A 13,935-nucleotide genomic window follows, 5' to 3' on the forward strand; every position below is an offset into this window, starting at 1 on the left:
ATTCGAGGGAGGGGGCATGGTTGGCGTGTGTATCCCTCAAACTCCAGCTTCCGGTTGGGGATTTCAATTGAGTGACAGCTGTGCAGTCCAATCAGGTTAGCAGTGTAGCGAGTATGGGCTCCAGGGAACCAGCAGGAGTAGTCTCTGTGGTGCTGTGCTCTACATCCAATGGTCAATTGTCGAAATCAGCAAGAAAAGGATAGGATGGAGTACCAACGTTTGTTATAAAATAAACACTTTTATTTGTTATCCATTAAAAATAAAATAGGTAATAACAGGAAACAAGGTGGTAATGCCCTAACAGGAGTCAGCTCGTACAGCTAAACGTTGGTGCTCCATCCTATCCTTTTCTTGCTCATATCTACTCTTACTCTAGCTCTCCAAGATAACTCATTGTTTGTTTGAGCAGTTGGCAGGCAGATCTCCTTTTTTCATATAAGCATTCCTCAATATTAAAATAAAAAAAATTGAGGTTATTCTGATGAGATCCATAAGTAGTCTCCTTTATTCTAGAAGCCTTCAAATATTTGAAGTAACCCTGGATGATATGAGGTCAAAGAATGTCCTCCTGAATTCCTGAGAAGGCCTACAATTCAATTGGCATGTTTTGTAATAATACGTTACTGCAGCTAGTATTAATGTTTACTTTATGTATGATGGATGATAGTCTCACTTTTGTCAGATTTTACTTTACTTTTTAGAACTGAAATGTCACAATGTAATGTATCACTTGTATGCCATTACCTAACCTCAATAAAAATTATTAAAAAATAAGTCAGTAAATAGTGTGACCTCCCTTGGCACTAAGCACATCTTGAACTCTTTTGGGGAGCCTGTTCTAAAGTATTCAGCACTTCAGTTCTTCTTTAGATTTAGGTTGTCTTATTTCTTTCTCTGTCCAGGTGATCCCATACTGCCTCCATAATATTCAGGTCTGGACTCTGTGGAGGCCAGTCCATGACTGTCAGTGTTTTATCAGCTGTTTTTCTCTCCAAATATGATTTCACTGCATTAGCAGTGTGCTTGGGATAATTATCATGCTTAAAAAGAAAACCATACCCAATCAGGCACTTTCTCAGAAGGAATGGCATGATGAATTAAAAAATTTATCTGTACTTTCAGCATTCATGATCCCATTAATTCGGACAATATCCCCAACACCACTGGCAGAAATGCAGCCCCAAACCATGACAGACCCTCCACCATGTTTCACTGAAGGCCACAAGCACTCATTCTTACATCTCTCTCAAACTCTTCTTCTCCCATATTATTATTATTATTATTTTGAGAGTATTTCTCTTTTTCTTAAATACATTATTGGAGTCTGGCAGTCTTCCCCTTTTTTGCAAAACTATTTGCATTTTGGTACATAAATACGTATTTTTTTCTGACTAAAACACCAGAATTCTAGGGACAGCTAATATAAGCACTAATATACAAGCCCTTGAATTTTGATCCAAAACATAGTGTAATCATCCCATGCCTTCTCCTTTCACTTGTAAACTAGAAGATAAACCCTTCTCCAGTCCATCCTGGAGAAAAGATAAAATTCTGGCAACCTTAACCTTATGTCAGGATAAACCACGCTCTTCACACCAGTACAAATAAGTCCTCCACACTTTATGGTAGATACTGCGAGTAACTGGCTTACAAGCTTGAACCAGTGTCGATAAAACTCTTAGAAAACCCTCTCTTGGCTAAGACTAAGCGTTCAATCTCCTTGCAGTCACCCTTTATCAACAGATCTCTGCGACAAGGTAACCTCCACTGAGGAGATGAGAACATCCCCACCAGATCCGCAAACCACGTCCTTCACGGCCACGACGGAGCAATCAGAATCACTGATGCTCGCTCCTGCTTAATGCAAGCTACCACACTAAGGAAAAGCAGTAATGGAGGAAAAAGATATGAGTCTGAACCTCAATGGTACGGATAGGGCATCTATCAATTGTGCCTGAGGATCCCTCGATCTCAACCCGTACCTGGGTAGTTTGGTAATGAGGCGGAATGCCATGAGATCTACCCCTCGCTGCATATCCCTGCAAAACACTTCTGGGCGGAGAGACCATTCTCCTGGGTGAAATGATTGCCTGCTGAGTCCGCTTCCCAGTTGTCCACACCCGGAATGTGGATCACTGACAACGAACATCCGTGAGTCTCCGCCCACTCTAGTATCTGAGATACTTCTCTCGTCACCAAGGAACTTATGTTCCTTGGTGTCCCCCCTGATGGTTGATGTAGGCAACCAAGGTTATATTGTCCGATTGGAATCTGATAAATTGGGATGAGCCCAGAAGGGGCCAAGCCTTCAAGGCATTGAAGATTACCCGTAGTTCCAAAATATTGATCAGAAGGGAGGACGACTCCTGGGTCCACAGACCTTGTGCCGTCTTGGCACCCCAAACGACTCCCCAGCCGGAAAGGCTTGCGACCGTAGTCACAATCTCCCAGGACGGTCTCAAGAAGCATGTGCCTTGGGACAGATGATCTAGACAAAGCCACCAAGAGAGCGAGTCACTTGACAGGTTGTCCAGCACGATCTGTTGAGACAGATCTGAGTGGTCGCTGTTCCATTGTCTCAGCATGCATAGTTATAAGGGTCTGAGATAAAATCTGGAAAAAGGAATGATGTCCATACAAGACACCATGAGTCAGATCACCTCCATACGCTGAGCCACTAAGGCCTGGAGGGCAAGACATGCAGTAGTTAGCTTGCAACATCTCTGATCTATGAGAAATACTCTCATGGATATGGAGTCTATTATTGTCCCCAGGAAATTCACCCTTGTACTTGAAGTAAGAGACCGCTTTTCCAAGTTTATCTTCCATCTATGTGATCGAAGAATATTGAGAAGTGACTCAGAATGTTCTTCCGCTAGATGAAAAGATGGTGCCTGTACCAAGATATCGTCCAGGTAAGGCACTACTGCAATACCTTGTGTTCTGGCAACGGCTAGAAGAGCTCTAGAATCTTTGTAAATGTCCTTGGAGCAGTAGCTAGGCCAAAAGGAAGAGATATGAACTGGAAATGCAGGTCCAGAAAAGCAAACCTCAGGAACAGAAAATGTTCCTTGTGAATCTGGACTTGAAGGTAAGCATCCTTCAGGTCTATTGTGGTCATAAACTGTCCTTCCTGAACTAGAGGAAGGATTGACCGGATTGTCTCCATCTTGGAACACTCAGAAACTTGTTTAGACACTTTAGGTCAAGAATTGGACAAAAAGTTCCTTCCTCCTTTGGAACCATAAAAAGGTTTGAATAAAACCCCAAACTTCTTTCTGCTGTAGGTACCGGGACAATTAGCCCTAGAGAGGAGAGATCCTGTACGCAACCTAAGCAGCCTTCTTTCCTGGTCTTGTAGACAGACTGTAGACAGTAAGAATCTGCCCCTGGGCGGATAAGACTTGAATCCTATCCTGTATCCTTGAGATACAACCTCCAAGGGTCCTGTACATCCGGGAATCAAGCATCTGAAAAAAGAGACAGTCTGCCCCTTACTCGATCCGATCCTGGATTGGGGCCGCCCCTTCATGCCGATTTGTTCTCGGCGGGCTTCTTAGTCTGTTTGGACTTATTCCAGGAGTGAGCCGGCTTTCAAGTACTCTTGGGTTGCTCGGAATTGAATGAGGACGGCTGTCTTTGTGACTTGTCAGCATGAAAGGAACGAAAATTAGAGACAGTTGCCGTCCCTTAGGCCTATTCTTCTTATCCTGCAGTAGGAAGGCACCTTTCCCTCCGGTAACAGTAGAGATAATGGAGTCAAGCTCTGGACCGAATAAAATCTTCCCCTTGAAGGGAAGAGAAAGGAGTCTGGATTTGAAAGTCACATCCGCAGACCAAGACTTCAACCAGAGAGCCTGGGGGGCTAGAACCGCAAAGCCAGAAGCCTTTGCATTTATGCGAATAATCTGCATATTCGCGTCACAGATGAAAATATCCTCGAGGGGAGTCTCCACATCAATAAGCTCAGAGTGTCGCACCAGTAGGTAGCTGCTCCAGCAACTGCACCAACAGCTGCCGCCGGTTGAAATAAAAATCCTGTAGGTTGAAATAGCTTCCTCAGAAAAGTTTCAATTTTCTTATCCATAGGCTCTCTAAAAGAAGAACTATCCTCCAGAGGGATATTAATATGCTTAGTCAGCATAGAGATAGCGCCATCCACCTTAGGGATGGAGCCCCACAAATCTAATTAAGACTCAGAGCTCGGGAATACTTTTTTAAAAGTAGATGAGGGGGGAAAAGAAGTTCCTACTCTTTCCTATTCGTTACTAATAATGTTGGGCATCTTAACTGGCACAGGAAGAGTCAGAGGGACCTGCCTATCTTCATAAACCCTGTCTAATTTAGGGATCTTAGGTTCCTCAGGGAGTTTAGTCTCTGGAACCTCTAGCGTAGACAGAACCTCCTTTAATAAATACCGCAGATGCTCAATTTTAAATCTAAAGGAGTGTTCCTCCACTGAAGGAGATTTAGAAACTGAAATATCCGACTCAAAGTTCATCCTCTGAAGCTACAGAGGTTAACTCATCCTTGGATAGCTGGGATATAGTAGCTAAATCTGACAAATATTTAGATGACTCTAGGCCAGGAGAACTGTTTAACCTTTCTCTTGCGTTTGTTAGAGTGAGGTTAGCCACTCAGGGCTGTAGACACTGCTTATTGTAACTGCAAGGTAAAGTCCGCTGGAAAAAGGCCCCCTCCAGATGGAGGATTAGTTGAGCCGCGGGGAACTGCATGTGGAGCGGATATGGGTAATGTAGAAAGGATAGTAATTTCTCGGGACCCAGATTCCTGAGAAGTAGATGGCTCAGAAGGGCTAATAGCGCTATGAGTATTAGCAGGCTTGTCTCCCTTCTTAGACTTTAGAACAGTGTTTAGGCAAATGGAACAAAATTGAGCAGGCGGGCAAACCACGGCCTCCTCACAATATAAACAGAAATTATTAATCAGTACAGAAGGAGCCGAACCTTCTAATGTAGTATCAAGAGTCCTCCACAGCTTTGTATTTACCCACAGAAGGACAAACAAAAAGAAACGCATTTAAAAAAAAAGAAAAAAAAAGTCACCTTAATACTCCCAATGGCTGGGGCACTCACCACCTCCTAGACCCAGCTAACAGTGAAAACGCTCTCCTCAGGAATGATGTCTGCAGCAGGATCTTAGGAAATTAAAGAGACCGCACCCGGTTAAGACAGGACTTCCCCTGCTATGAAAAAGGGCGCAAAGCTATTATGAGCTGCGCAACACTTCAAAAATTAAAGTGAAACCTGTTTGTTCCAAGCCAAAAAACAGAGTCTATGAGCCCCCCTCCCCCCCAAAAAAAAATCCCCAAGCTGTTCAAATAATCTCCCTGAAGGAGATATTATTAACCCTTGATCCTATCGAGGTATAAAGGAGCCACACAGTGACTAGGGGTGGGCGAATGTTTCTAAAAATTCAAAATTTAAAATGAATTTTGATACATTCGTTCGAATCGAATTTCAAATGTTTATATAACATTTTCGCATTTTTGTTTTCAAATTTTTCTATAAAATTCGAAAATATTCGTTCGAATAATAGAATGTTTAGCTATGTATTCATTCAATTTCGAAATGTAAAATTCGAATTCGAATGTGACATTCAAATTTTAAATAGTATTTCTAGTCTACAACTGTGTTTAATAAATGTAATATTCGAATTTGAATGCTACATTCGAATTTGAATGTCACATTCGAATTTGAAATAGTATTTCTAGTCTAATACTGTGTTTTAAATGTGATATTCGATTCGAATGTGATATTCGATTCGAATGTGACATTCATATTCGAAATAGTATTTCTAGTCTAATACTGTGTTTTATAAATATTCGAATTCGAATGTGATATTTGATTCGAATGTGACATTCGAAATAGTGTTTCTAGTCTACAATTGTGTTTTATAAATGTAATATTCGAATTAGAATGTGATATTCGAATGTGACATTCGAATTCGAATGTGACATTCGAAAACTGTAAATAACATTCGAAAATTGAATTTTTAAGAATATTTGTTCTTATCAACATTCTATTATGTAAATCGAATTTCTACAATAACATTCGTTCTAACATTCGAATTCAGATATAAACACATTCGCCCATCCCTAACAGTGACCCTATATAGCATTTTAAAGTGTATATATAAAAAACGGTCTTGCCCTCCAGAATCTATGCTGTGCAACAGGTACAGCCTCTAAAGTGTGACAGTCTTGCAGCAGCGCTTCTGACATGGATTTGAGTGTGTAACAGCAAGCAGTGAAACTCGTCAACACTGATTGCTCAGGAGCGGTTAGCGACAGTCTGGATGGGGTCACAGAAAAACTTTCCCTGCATCTCCAGACTAACTTTTATCAATACTCTCACTGAGAGGTTGACATGATTACTTAAAACTCCAGTCCATTACAGGACTATCCAAATTTTCTGACACTTCTCTGCCACCTCCTATAGTGACGAAAGGCAAAGAATGACTGGGAGATAGGGGAAGTGGGAGGGATAGTTAAGCCTTTGGCTGGGGTGTCTTTGCCTCCTCCTGGTGGCCAGGTGTTGTTTTTCCCAAAAGCAAGGAATGAAGTCGTGGACTCTCCTTGTTTTATGGAAGGAAAGTATGATTTTATGTCTGTCAAATTCTGTGATCTTTGGCATTTTTATTGGAATGATGTGATTGAAATTTGGTCTTGTTAGCAAGCTTCCAATGAACTAAACTAATACCACGTGTATGTAATGCTCAAGCATGTCTTGCACAAAATCTGGTGTAATATATCTTTTTCACAGCAGTCATTTAGACATGAAATAGTAGGACAAATACAGGTGTTAGCAATGACATTAATTAGGGTTCAATTCCATTTAGGTTTATGAGAGCCAGGTTTCCTGCTATTGCTAAAGTGTAAGGGGAGGTCACACTAAATACTTGCTACTTTACCCTATAGAAGCAGTTTTTTCTGATTTTTTTAATACTGCATACAAATATCCTGTATTTTCTGGTTGTATTCTTATAAAGAGACTGAGAAATAATTATATATTGTCATTATACCATTGCTAAAACAACAAATCTAATGGTGGCCTAAGACTTTTGCACAGTACTGTACTGTATATACACACACACACCGAAATCTACCTTTCTGCACCAGACATTTAATGTTGACAACATTGTCATTTCCACTGCCTTGGGGTTACACTTGACTCAGATCTTTTCTTTGCTCCCCACATTAAATCCTTAGATATCTCTTGCCGCTTCCACCTTAAAAATATCACTAAAATTCATCACTTGCGCACTCAAGACAACTAAGATTCTTATCCACTCCTTTATTTCCATGTTTTCTCCGGTCTCCCAAGCTACCGCCTGTCCCCACTGCAATGCATCATAAATGCCTCTGCCACACTCATTTTCCTTAAAGAGCCAGTCAAGTCCAAAAAAACTTTTGTGATTCAAATAGGGCATGTATTTGTAAAAAAAAACTTTCCAATTTACTTTTATCACCAATTTTGCTTTGTTCTCTTAGTATTCTTATTTGAAAGCTAAACCTAAAAGGTTTATATGCTAATTTCTTAGACCTTGAATGCCTTTTGACAGTTTTTCACCACTAGAGGGTGTTAGTTCATGTGTTTCATATAGATAACATTGAGTTCCCGCACAGGAAGTTACCTAGGAGTGAACACTGATTGGCTAAAATTAAAAGTCTGTCAAAAGAACCGAAATAAGGGGGCAGTTTGCAGAGGCATAGATACAAGGTAATTAAAGGGGTAAAATGTGTATTATTATAACTTTGTTGGTTATGCAAAACTGGGGAATGGGTAATAAAGGGATGATCTATCTTTTTAACCCCTTAACGACCGAGGACGTGCAGGGTACGTCCTCAAAAAAAAGGCAGTTAATGCCTGAGGACGTACCCTGCACGTCCTCGGTGTGGAAAGCAGCTGGAAGCGATCCCGCTCGCTTCCAGCTGCTTTCCGGTTATTGCAGTGATGCCTCGATATGGAGGCATCCTGCAATAACCTTTTAAAGCCATCCGGTGCAGAGAGAGCCACTCTGTGGCCCTCTCTGCACCGGAGATCAGTGGCTCAAAGCGTTGGTGGGTGGGAGCCGGACCGGGAGGCGGCCATCGATGGCCCTTGTTTATGTGGAGGGGGGGCGGGATCGTGGGCGGGGATGGCCGGGGGCGCGCACGGACGCGCGCGCGCGTGCACGGGGAGGGAGCGGGTGGGAACCGCTACGCTACAGAAAATCAAATAGTAAAAAATGTTAAAAAATGTTAAAAAATGGGTAAAACGTTTTAAAACAAAAACGATCAGCAAGGTGGTGGGGGTTTCTCTGTGTGGGGGGGAAGCTACACTACAGAAAAAACCCATACAAACAAAAAAAAAAGCACTTTTTTTTGCAAACTGGGTACTGGCAGACAGCTGCCAGTACCCAAGATGGCCCCCAATGAGGCAGAGGGGAGGGTTAGAGAGCGGTTTTGGGGGGGGATCAGGGAGGTTGGGGGCTAGGGGGGGATCCTACACAGTAGCATATGTAAATATGCTTAATTTTTTTTTTTTTTTTTTTTAAAAACCCTTTTATTTTAGTACTGGCAGACTTTCTGCCAGTACTTAAGATGGCGGGGACAATTGTGGGGTGGGGGAGGGAAGGGAGCTGTTTGGGAGGGATCAGGGGGTGGGATGTGTCAGGTGGGAGGCTGATCACTACACTAAAGCTAAAATTAACCCTGCAAGCTCCCTACAAACTCCCTAATTAACCCCTTCACTGCTAGCCATAATACACGTGTGAGGCGCAGCAGGATTTAGCAGCCTTCTAATTACCAGAAAGCAACGCCAAAGTCATATATGTCTGCTATTTCTGAACAAAGGGGATCCCAGACAAGTATTTACAACCATTTGTGCCATAATTGCACAAGCTGTTTGTAAATTATTTCAGTGAGAAACCTAAAATTGTGAAAAATTTTACTTTTTTTTCAATTTGATCGCATTTGGCGGTGAAATGGTGGCATGAAATATACCAAAATGTGCCTAGATCAATACTTGGGGTTGTCTACTACACTACACTAAAGCTAAAATTAACCCTACAAGCTCCCTAAAAGCTCCCTAATTAACCCCTTCACTGCTGGGCATAATACACTTGTGGTGCGCAGTGGCATTTAGCGGCCTTCTAATTACCAAAAAGCAACGCCAAAGCCATATATGTCTGCTATTTCTGAACAAAGGGGATCCCAGAGAAGAATTTACAACCATTTATGCCATAATTGCACAAGTTGTTTGTAAATAATTTCAGTGAGAAACCGAACGTTTGTGAAAAAATTTGCGAAAAAGTGAACGATTTTTTGTATTTGATCGCATTTGGCGGTGAAATGGTGGTATGAAATATACCAAAATTGGCCTAGATCAATACTTTGGGATGTCTTCTAAAAAAAAATATATACATGTCAGGGGATATTCAGGGATTCCTGACAGATATCAGTGTCCCAATGTAACTAGCGCTAATTTTGGAAAAAAGTGGTTTGGAAATAGCAAAGTGCTATTTGTATTTATGGCCCTATAACTTGCAAAAAAAGCAAAGAACATGTTAACATTGGGTATTTCTAAACTCAGGACAAAATTTAGAAACTATTTAGCATGGGTGTTTTTTGGTGGTTGTAGATATGTAACAGATTTTGGGGGTCAAAGTTAGAAAAAGTGTTTTTTTTTCCATTTTTCCTCATATTTTATAATTTTTTTATAGTAAATTATAAGATATGATGAAAATAATGGTATCTTTAGAAAGTCCATTTAATGGCGAGAAAAACGGTATATAATATGTGTGGGTACAGTAAATGAGTAAGAGGAAAATTACAGCTAAACGCAAACACCACAGAAATGCAAAAATAGCCCTGGTCCCAAACGGACAGAAAATGGAAAAGTGCTGTGGTCATTAAGGGGTTAAACAACAACAATTCTGGTGTTGACTACCCATTTAAGCGTCACTCCACATCTGCCGCATCTCTTTGCCAACACTTCCAATGGCTTCCCTTAGCCTCAAGAATAAAATTCAAAATTTTGACCCTAACATGCAAAGCCCTCACCAACACTGCACCCTCCTATATCTCTGCCGTTGTCTGCAAATACTACTCAACCTGCTTCTCCGCTCTGCCAACAACCTTCTTCTCTCCTCTTGTCTGCAAGCCTTTTCTAGAACTGCACCTATCATATGGAACTCCTTGCCTCGCTCAGTCAGACTTTCCTCTGGTCTCAAAAACTTTGTGTCCCTTTAAAACATATCTGTTGAACGATGTATACAATTTACTTTAAGATGTCTCTACTACTTGTGTTTTCCTCTCCCTCAACTTTTCCATGTATTTCGTTTAGATTGTAAGCTTGAGAGCCTCTCTAACTGTGGCTCGTATTGTATAAAAAAGCATTTACAACTGATCGTGCTCAAGAGCAGGGCACTCCTCTCCTTCTGTGTAGGTTTGTCAATGTAAGTGTAGTAATGTACATTGTACAGTCTTATATAATGTCTCGTAATTTTTTTATTGTGGTGTACCTTTGTATTGAGCTACGTAAAACGTTGACGCTTTATAATTAAATCGCTAATAATAATAATTGACAAAATAGTTCAAGACAAATCAATCACCACCTTTATGGGCTGCAAGAGGATGACTAGAAATTCTGCTTCTAACCATTGTATTAGACTAAACTAAAACATTAATAGGTGTAAAAAACCTGCATTATGTGTGATGTGCCACTTGCACTGAGCAATATTAGAGTGAAACATCATAAAGCAATACAAAAATGCACTTATTACTTCTTTACTTACATTGGTCCAGCTGGTTCATCATCTTCAGTCAGTCCAATGGTTGACAAGAGAGAAAAGAAAAAGAAAAGAAAAAAGAATGAGACTCAAAAGTCACAATTTTCCATGAAAACACACTGGAGCGACTGGTGTTCACTCACTGTGTGAAGGCTTCACAGTCACTTGAACTTGAGTAACATTTATTTTCAGATGACTTAATTCTTTATCTGCCATGAAGTACTGCAACTGTAGCGGACAGATTTTGTAACTTACTGAAACTATCCTGTCCCTTAGTTTCAGTGGTTCACTCTGAGAAGATTAATGACAAGACAAACCCAACATTTCAGTTGTAAAATCCTGCTGGTAGTTTTCTTGCAGTGGGGGGTATCGGGTGTTAAAATACTGACAGGGGACATAAACATCCCTCTACGCTGAGAAATTCTGCCCTACTGGGACTGATATAGAAGACTTACTTGTTCTGCATGCTAGACTTTTCCAGATCTGGAGGCTCTATATCCTCCTAGTGCATCATTTGAGGCCTCAAGAAGTTGTTGAATGTTTGCTGTACATAGGAAAAAAGCTAGCAATATCACCCAACCCCCTAGTTCGTCCCAAGCCAGACTTCAGCTACTTAAAATGTCAGGCCACACAGACCTGCACCATTAGGAATGTTACATTTCTCTATTGTCTTCTTTTATTTTCTAATGGGTTTCATAGGAATGCCATTTTGTTTGATTTGTGAACAGTTTTTCAATTATATCTTCTTTAAGCTACAAAGTTTTGATTAACAATTATACACATAAATATTCTTGGCTTTGTGGAAATGAAATTTGGATGATTTCACTGAAGTCTTAAAGAAATTGCAGCAGGATTCCACAAGGAGACTATTGCACATAAAGCAAAAAGATGGAGAAATTACAATCTCTAAAACAAGTGTTGCCACCTGCATGAGCACAAACAGAGAGTAATATGATCATAGAATCACCATTACTCTCTTTCTACTTGCTGGCAAAGCACTGACAAAGCCAACAGGTAGTGAAAAAATATAAAAGATCTAAGGGAAAAATACAAAAACAGGAAAACAAAAATATGCACAAACCAACTTCAAAAACAGTCCACAAACCTTTGTCCACAGACGTCTATTAAACTTGTAAAATGTGTTTTGAAATGGAACAGAAGTCAAGACTGGGGAAGTTACGGCGTGCTTTAATAATGCACAGGAGAATTACGGGTACAAAAGGGCCTATGACACACTGCAACCATTTCTCTGTGCACACACACAAGCAAGCAAAACCCAAACCATTCACTGGCAAGCAAACAGATTACTCTTGGAAGAGAATGCTAGATTAAAAAGAGTCACAGCCAACACTCAGATGACAGAATAAGCTGAGCTTGGTACTGCACACCAACATTAATTAGAGCGACCTTTACTTTCTATTTAATTAGCCAAGCTAATCTAAAGTGCGTAGGAATTATTCAAATGTAATACATAGATTTAAAAGTTTATATTAATAGCGCCTACATTTAAAAGTACCATGGAAACAAATGCAACTTATAAGTGTAGACAACATATAGATGAGGCAACGTCTGCTTACTCATATATGTAACTAACGTTTGCTGCAACTGTTCAACTTTCTCAGAAGCAGTTCAAGGAATCAGTAAGTATAGCAGTTTTGGAAAACTAAATTTATCATGATTTGTCCCATATATTTGTATAGGACTTTCATGGATATACTGATCTCTTGTCGAAAGCGGTCTATCTTTATAGAAATGGGTTTTAAACTGTTGACTTAAATATTTATTATGCAGTTTTTAAATAATATGTATTACTCAGTTTAAATGTAAACTTCTAACTCATCTAAGTTACAGGTGCTTTACCCCTCAATACCAATTCCAGCTAAGGAATTATGCCTTTTTTAAATGGTCAGCTAATACTTAAACATAATCTGTGTAACAAGAATACTCTACTTTAAATCATGCAGGTCTTCTGCAGCAATTAAAACAATAATTGTTGCACGTGTAGATACATAAAATAGTAAAACTGTATACCCATTAATAGGTATGTTTTTACATTAAATAGGTATTCTTACATAGTTAAAACTTTTCAAAAGGGATCTAACTTGCTTGACGATTACAATACTTTAGGCTTCGCTTATAGCAAAAGCACCTAGATCCCTATTTAGTAAGACAACAAAAACAAAAACTTGGCTAGGTCACATGAGGAAGAAGGTAAGGGAAACAGTTGTATGGGGAGAATAAGAGTTAGAAAATAGAAACAGAAATTCCGTTCATAAATAAAAGTAGAAAAAACAAACAGCAAACTGAAATTAGTTGTGAAAAGTGAATGAAGGAAAACTCCGAGTGTTAACATCATGGGCTTGAGCAGTCCCAACAACGGAAGCGAAATTAGACAAACTGGAAAAGCATGCAGAACTCGCACTTACCACCATAATATTTAGGGTTTGATGCAATTGAAGGGGGAAAAAAAAAAAAGAAGTCACAGTAACCGACAAGTATTATTAGAGCAGCTGCCGCCCTGGATTGCCCACCCCACAAACATAAGAAACCCCGGAAGAAAGAAGCAGGCAGTGACCTTTTGTGAATTTGTGCTGCTGAGATAAGGCAAGCAGAGTATAAGGCTAGAGGAGGAATTGGTGCAGGCAGTACTCTTACCAGTAGTATACACATTGCTCCCTACCAAGAAAAAGGTTTGTGATTTTAGATAGCTTTGCTGTCATGAAACACCATACTGCATCATGCTGAAGACCACTTACAGGATCATCCAACCACACACACACAACTTTCAACAGATGGGAAGACTGCTTAGGAGCCCAGCATCTGGTTTAGCACATTAGTTGCATTACATATTTACTAACAAGCATACTCATTCCACCTGCTGGAGGGTAAATGTTATAGCAACAAAAAAAAGGATGATAAAAAAGGAAGCTCAGTGGAGATAGCTGTGCTATTTCACACTTTATGCTTAAACCTTTTCTTAGGCATACATCAATCAAAATGCTGGTTTCAAGACATTTTCCATCAGTCAAAATGCTAATTTCAGGACATTTGCAATCAGTTTTCTCAAATGAAATCACATTATGTTGACCCACCATTTTATTTAAAAAAGGGTGTGGGATATCAATTAGCACATTTAGATTG

At 40.0% G+C, this 13,935-nt stretch overlaps 1 protein-coding gene across 2 annotated transcripts in view; it reads right to left on the minus strand.

Moving 5' to 3' along the window:
- NPTN (neuroplastin) overlaps nucleotides 1–13,935 on the minus strand; it is a 149,717-nt gene that overhangs the window by 35,903 nt on the left and 99,879 nt on the right. For both annotated transcript variants that reach the window (XM_053717321.1, XM_053717320.1), the window contains exon 6: nucleotides 10,801–10,822. In XM_053717321.1, coding sequence (XP_053573296.1) covers nucleotides 10,801–10,822 — 22 coding nt within the window. The remainder of the gene's footprint in view (nucleotides 1–10,800; nucleotides 10,823–13,935) is intronic.

Source organism: Bombina bombina, chromosome 6, assembly GCF_027579735.1.
Source record: "Bombina bombina isolate aBomBom1 chromosome 6, aBomBom1.pri, whole genome shotgun sequence".
NCBI classification, from domain to species: Eukaryota; Metazoa; Chordata; class Amphibia; order Anura; family Bombinatoridae; genus Bombina; species Bombina bombina.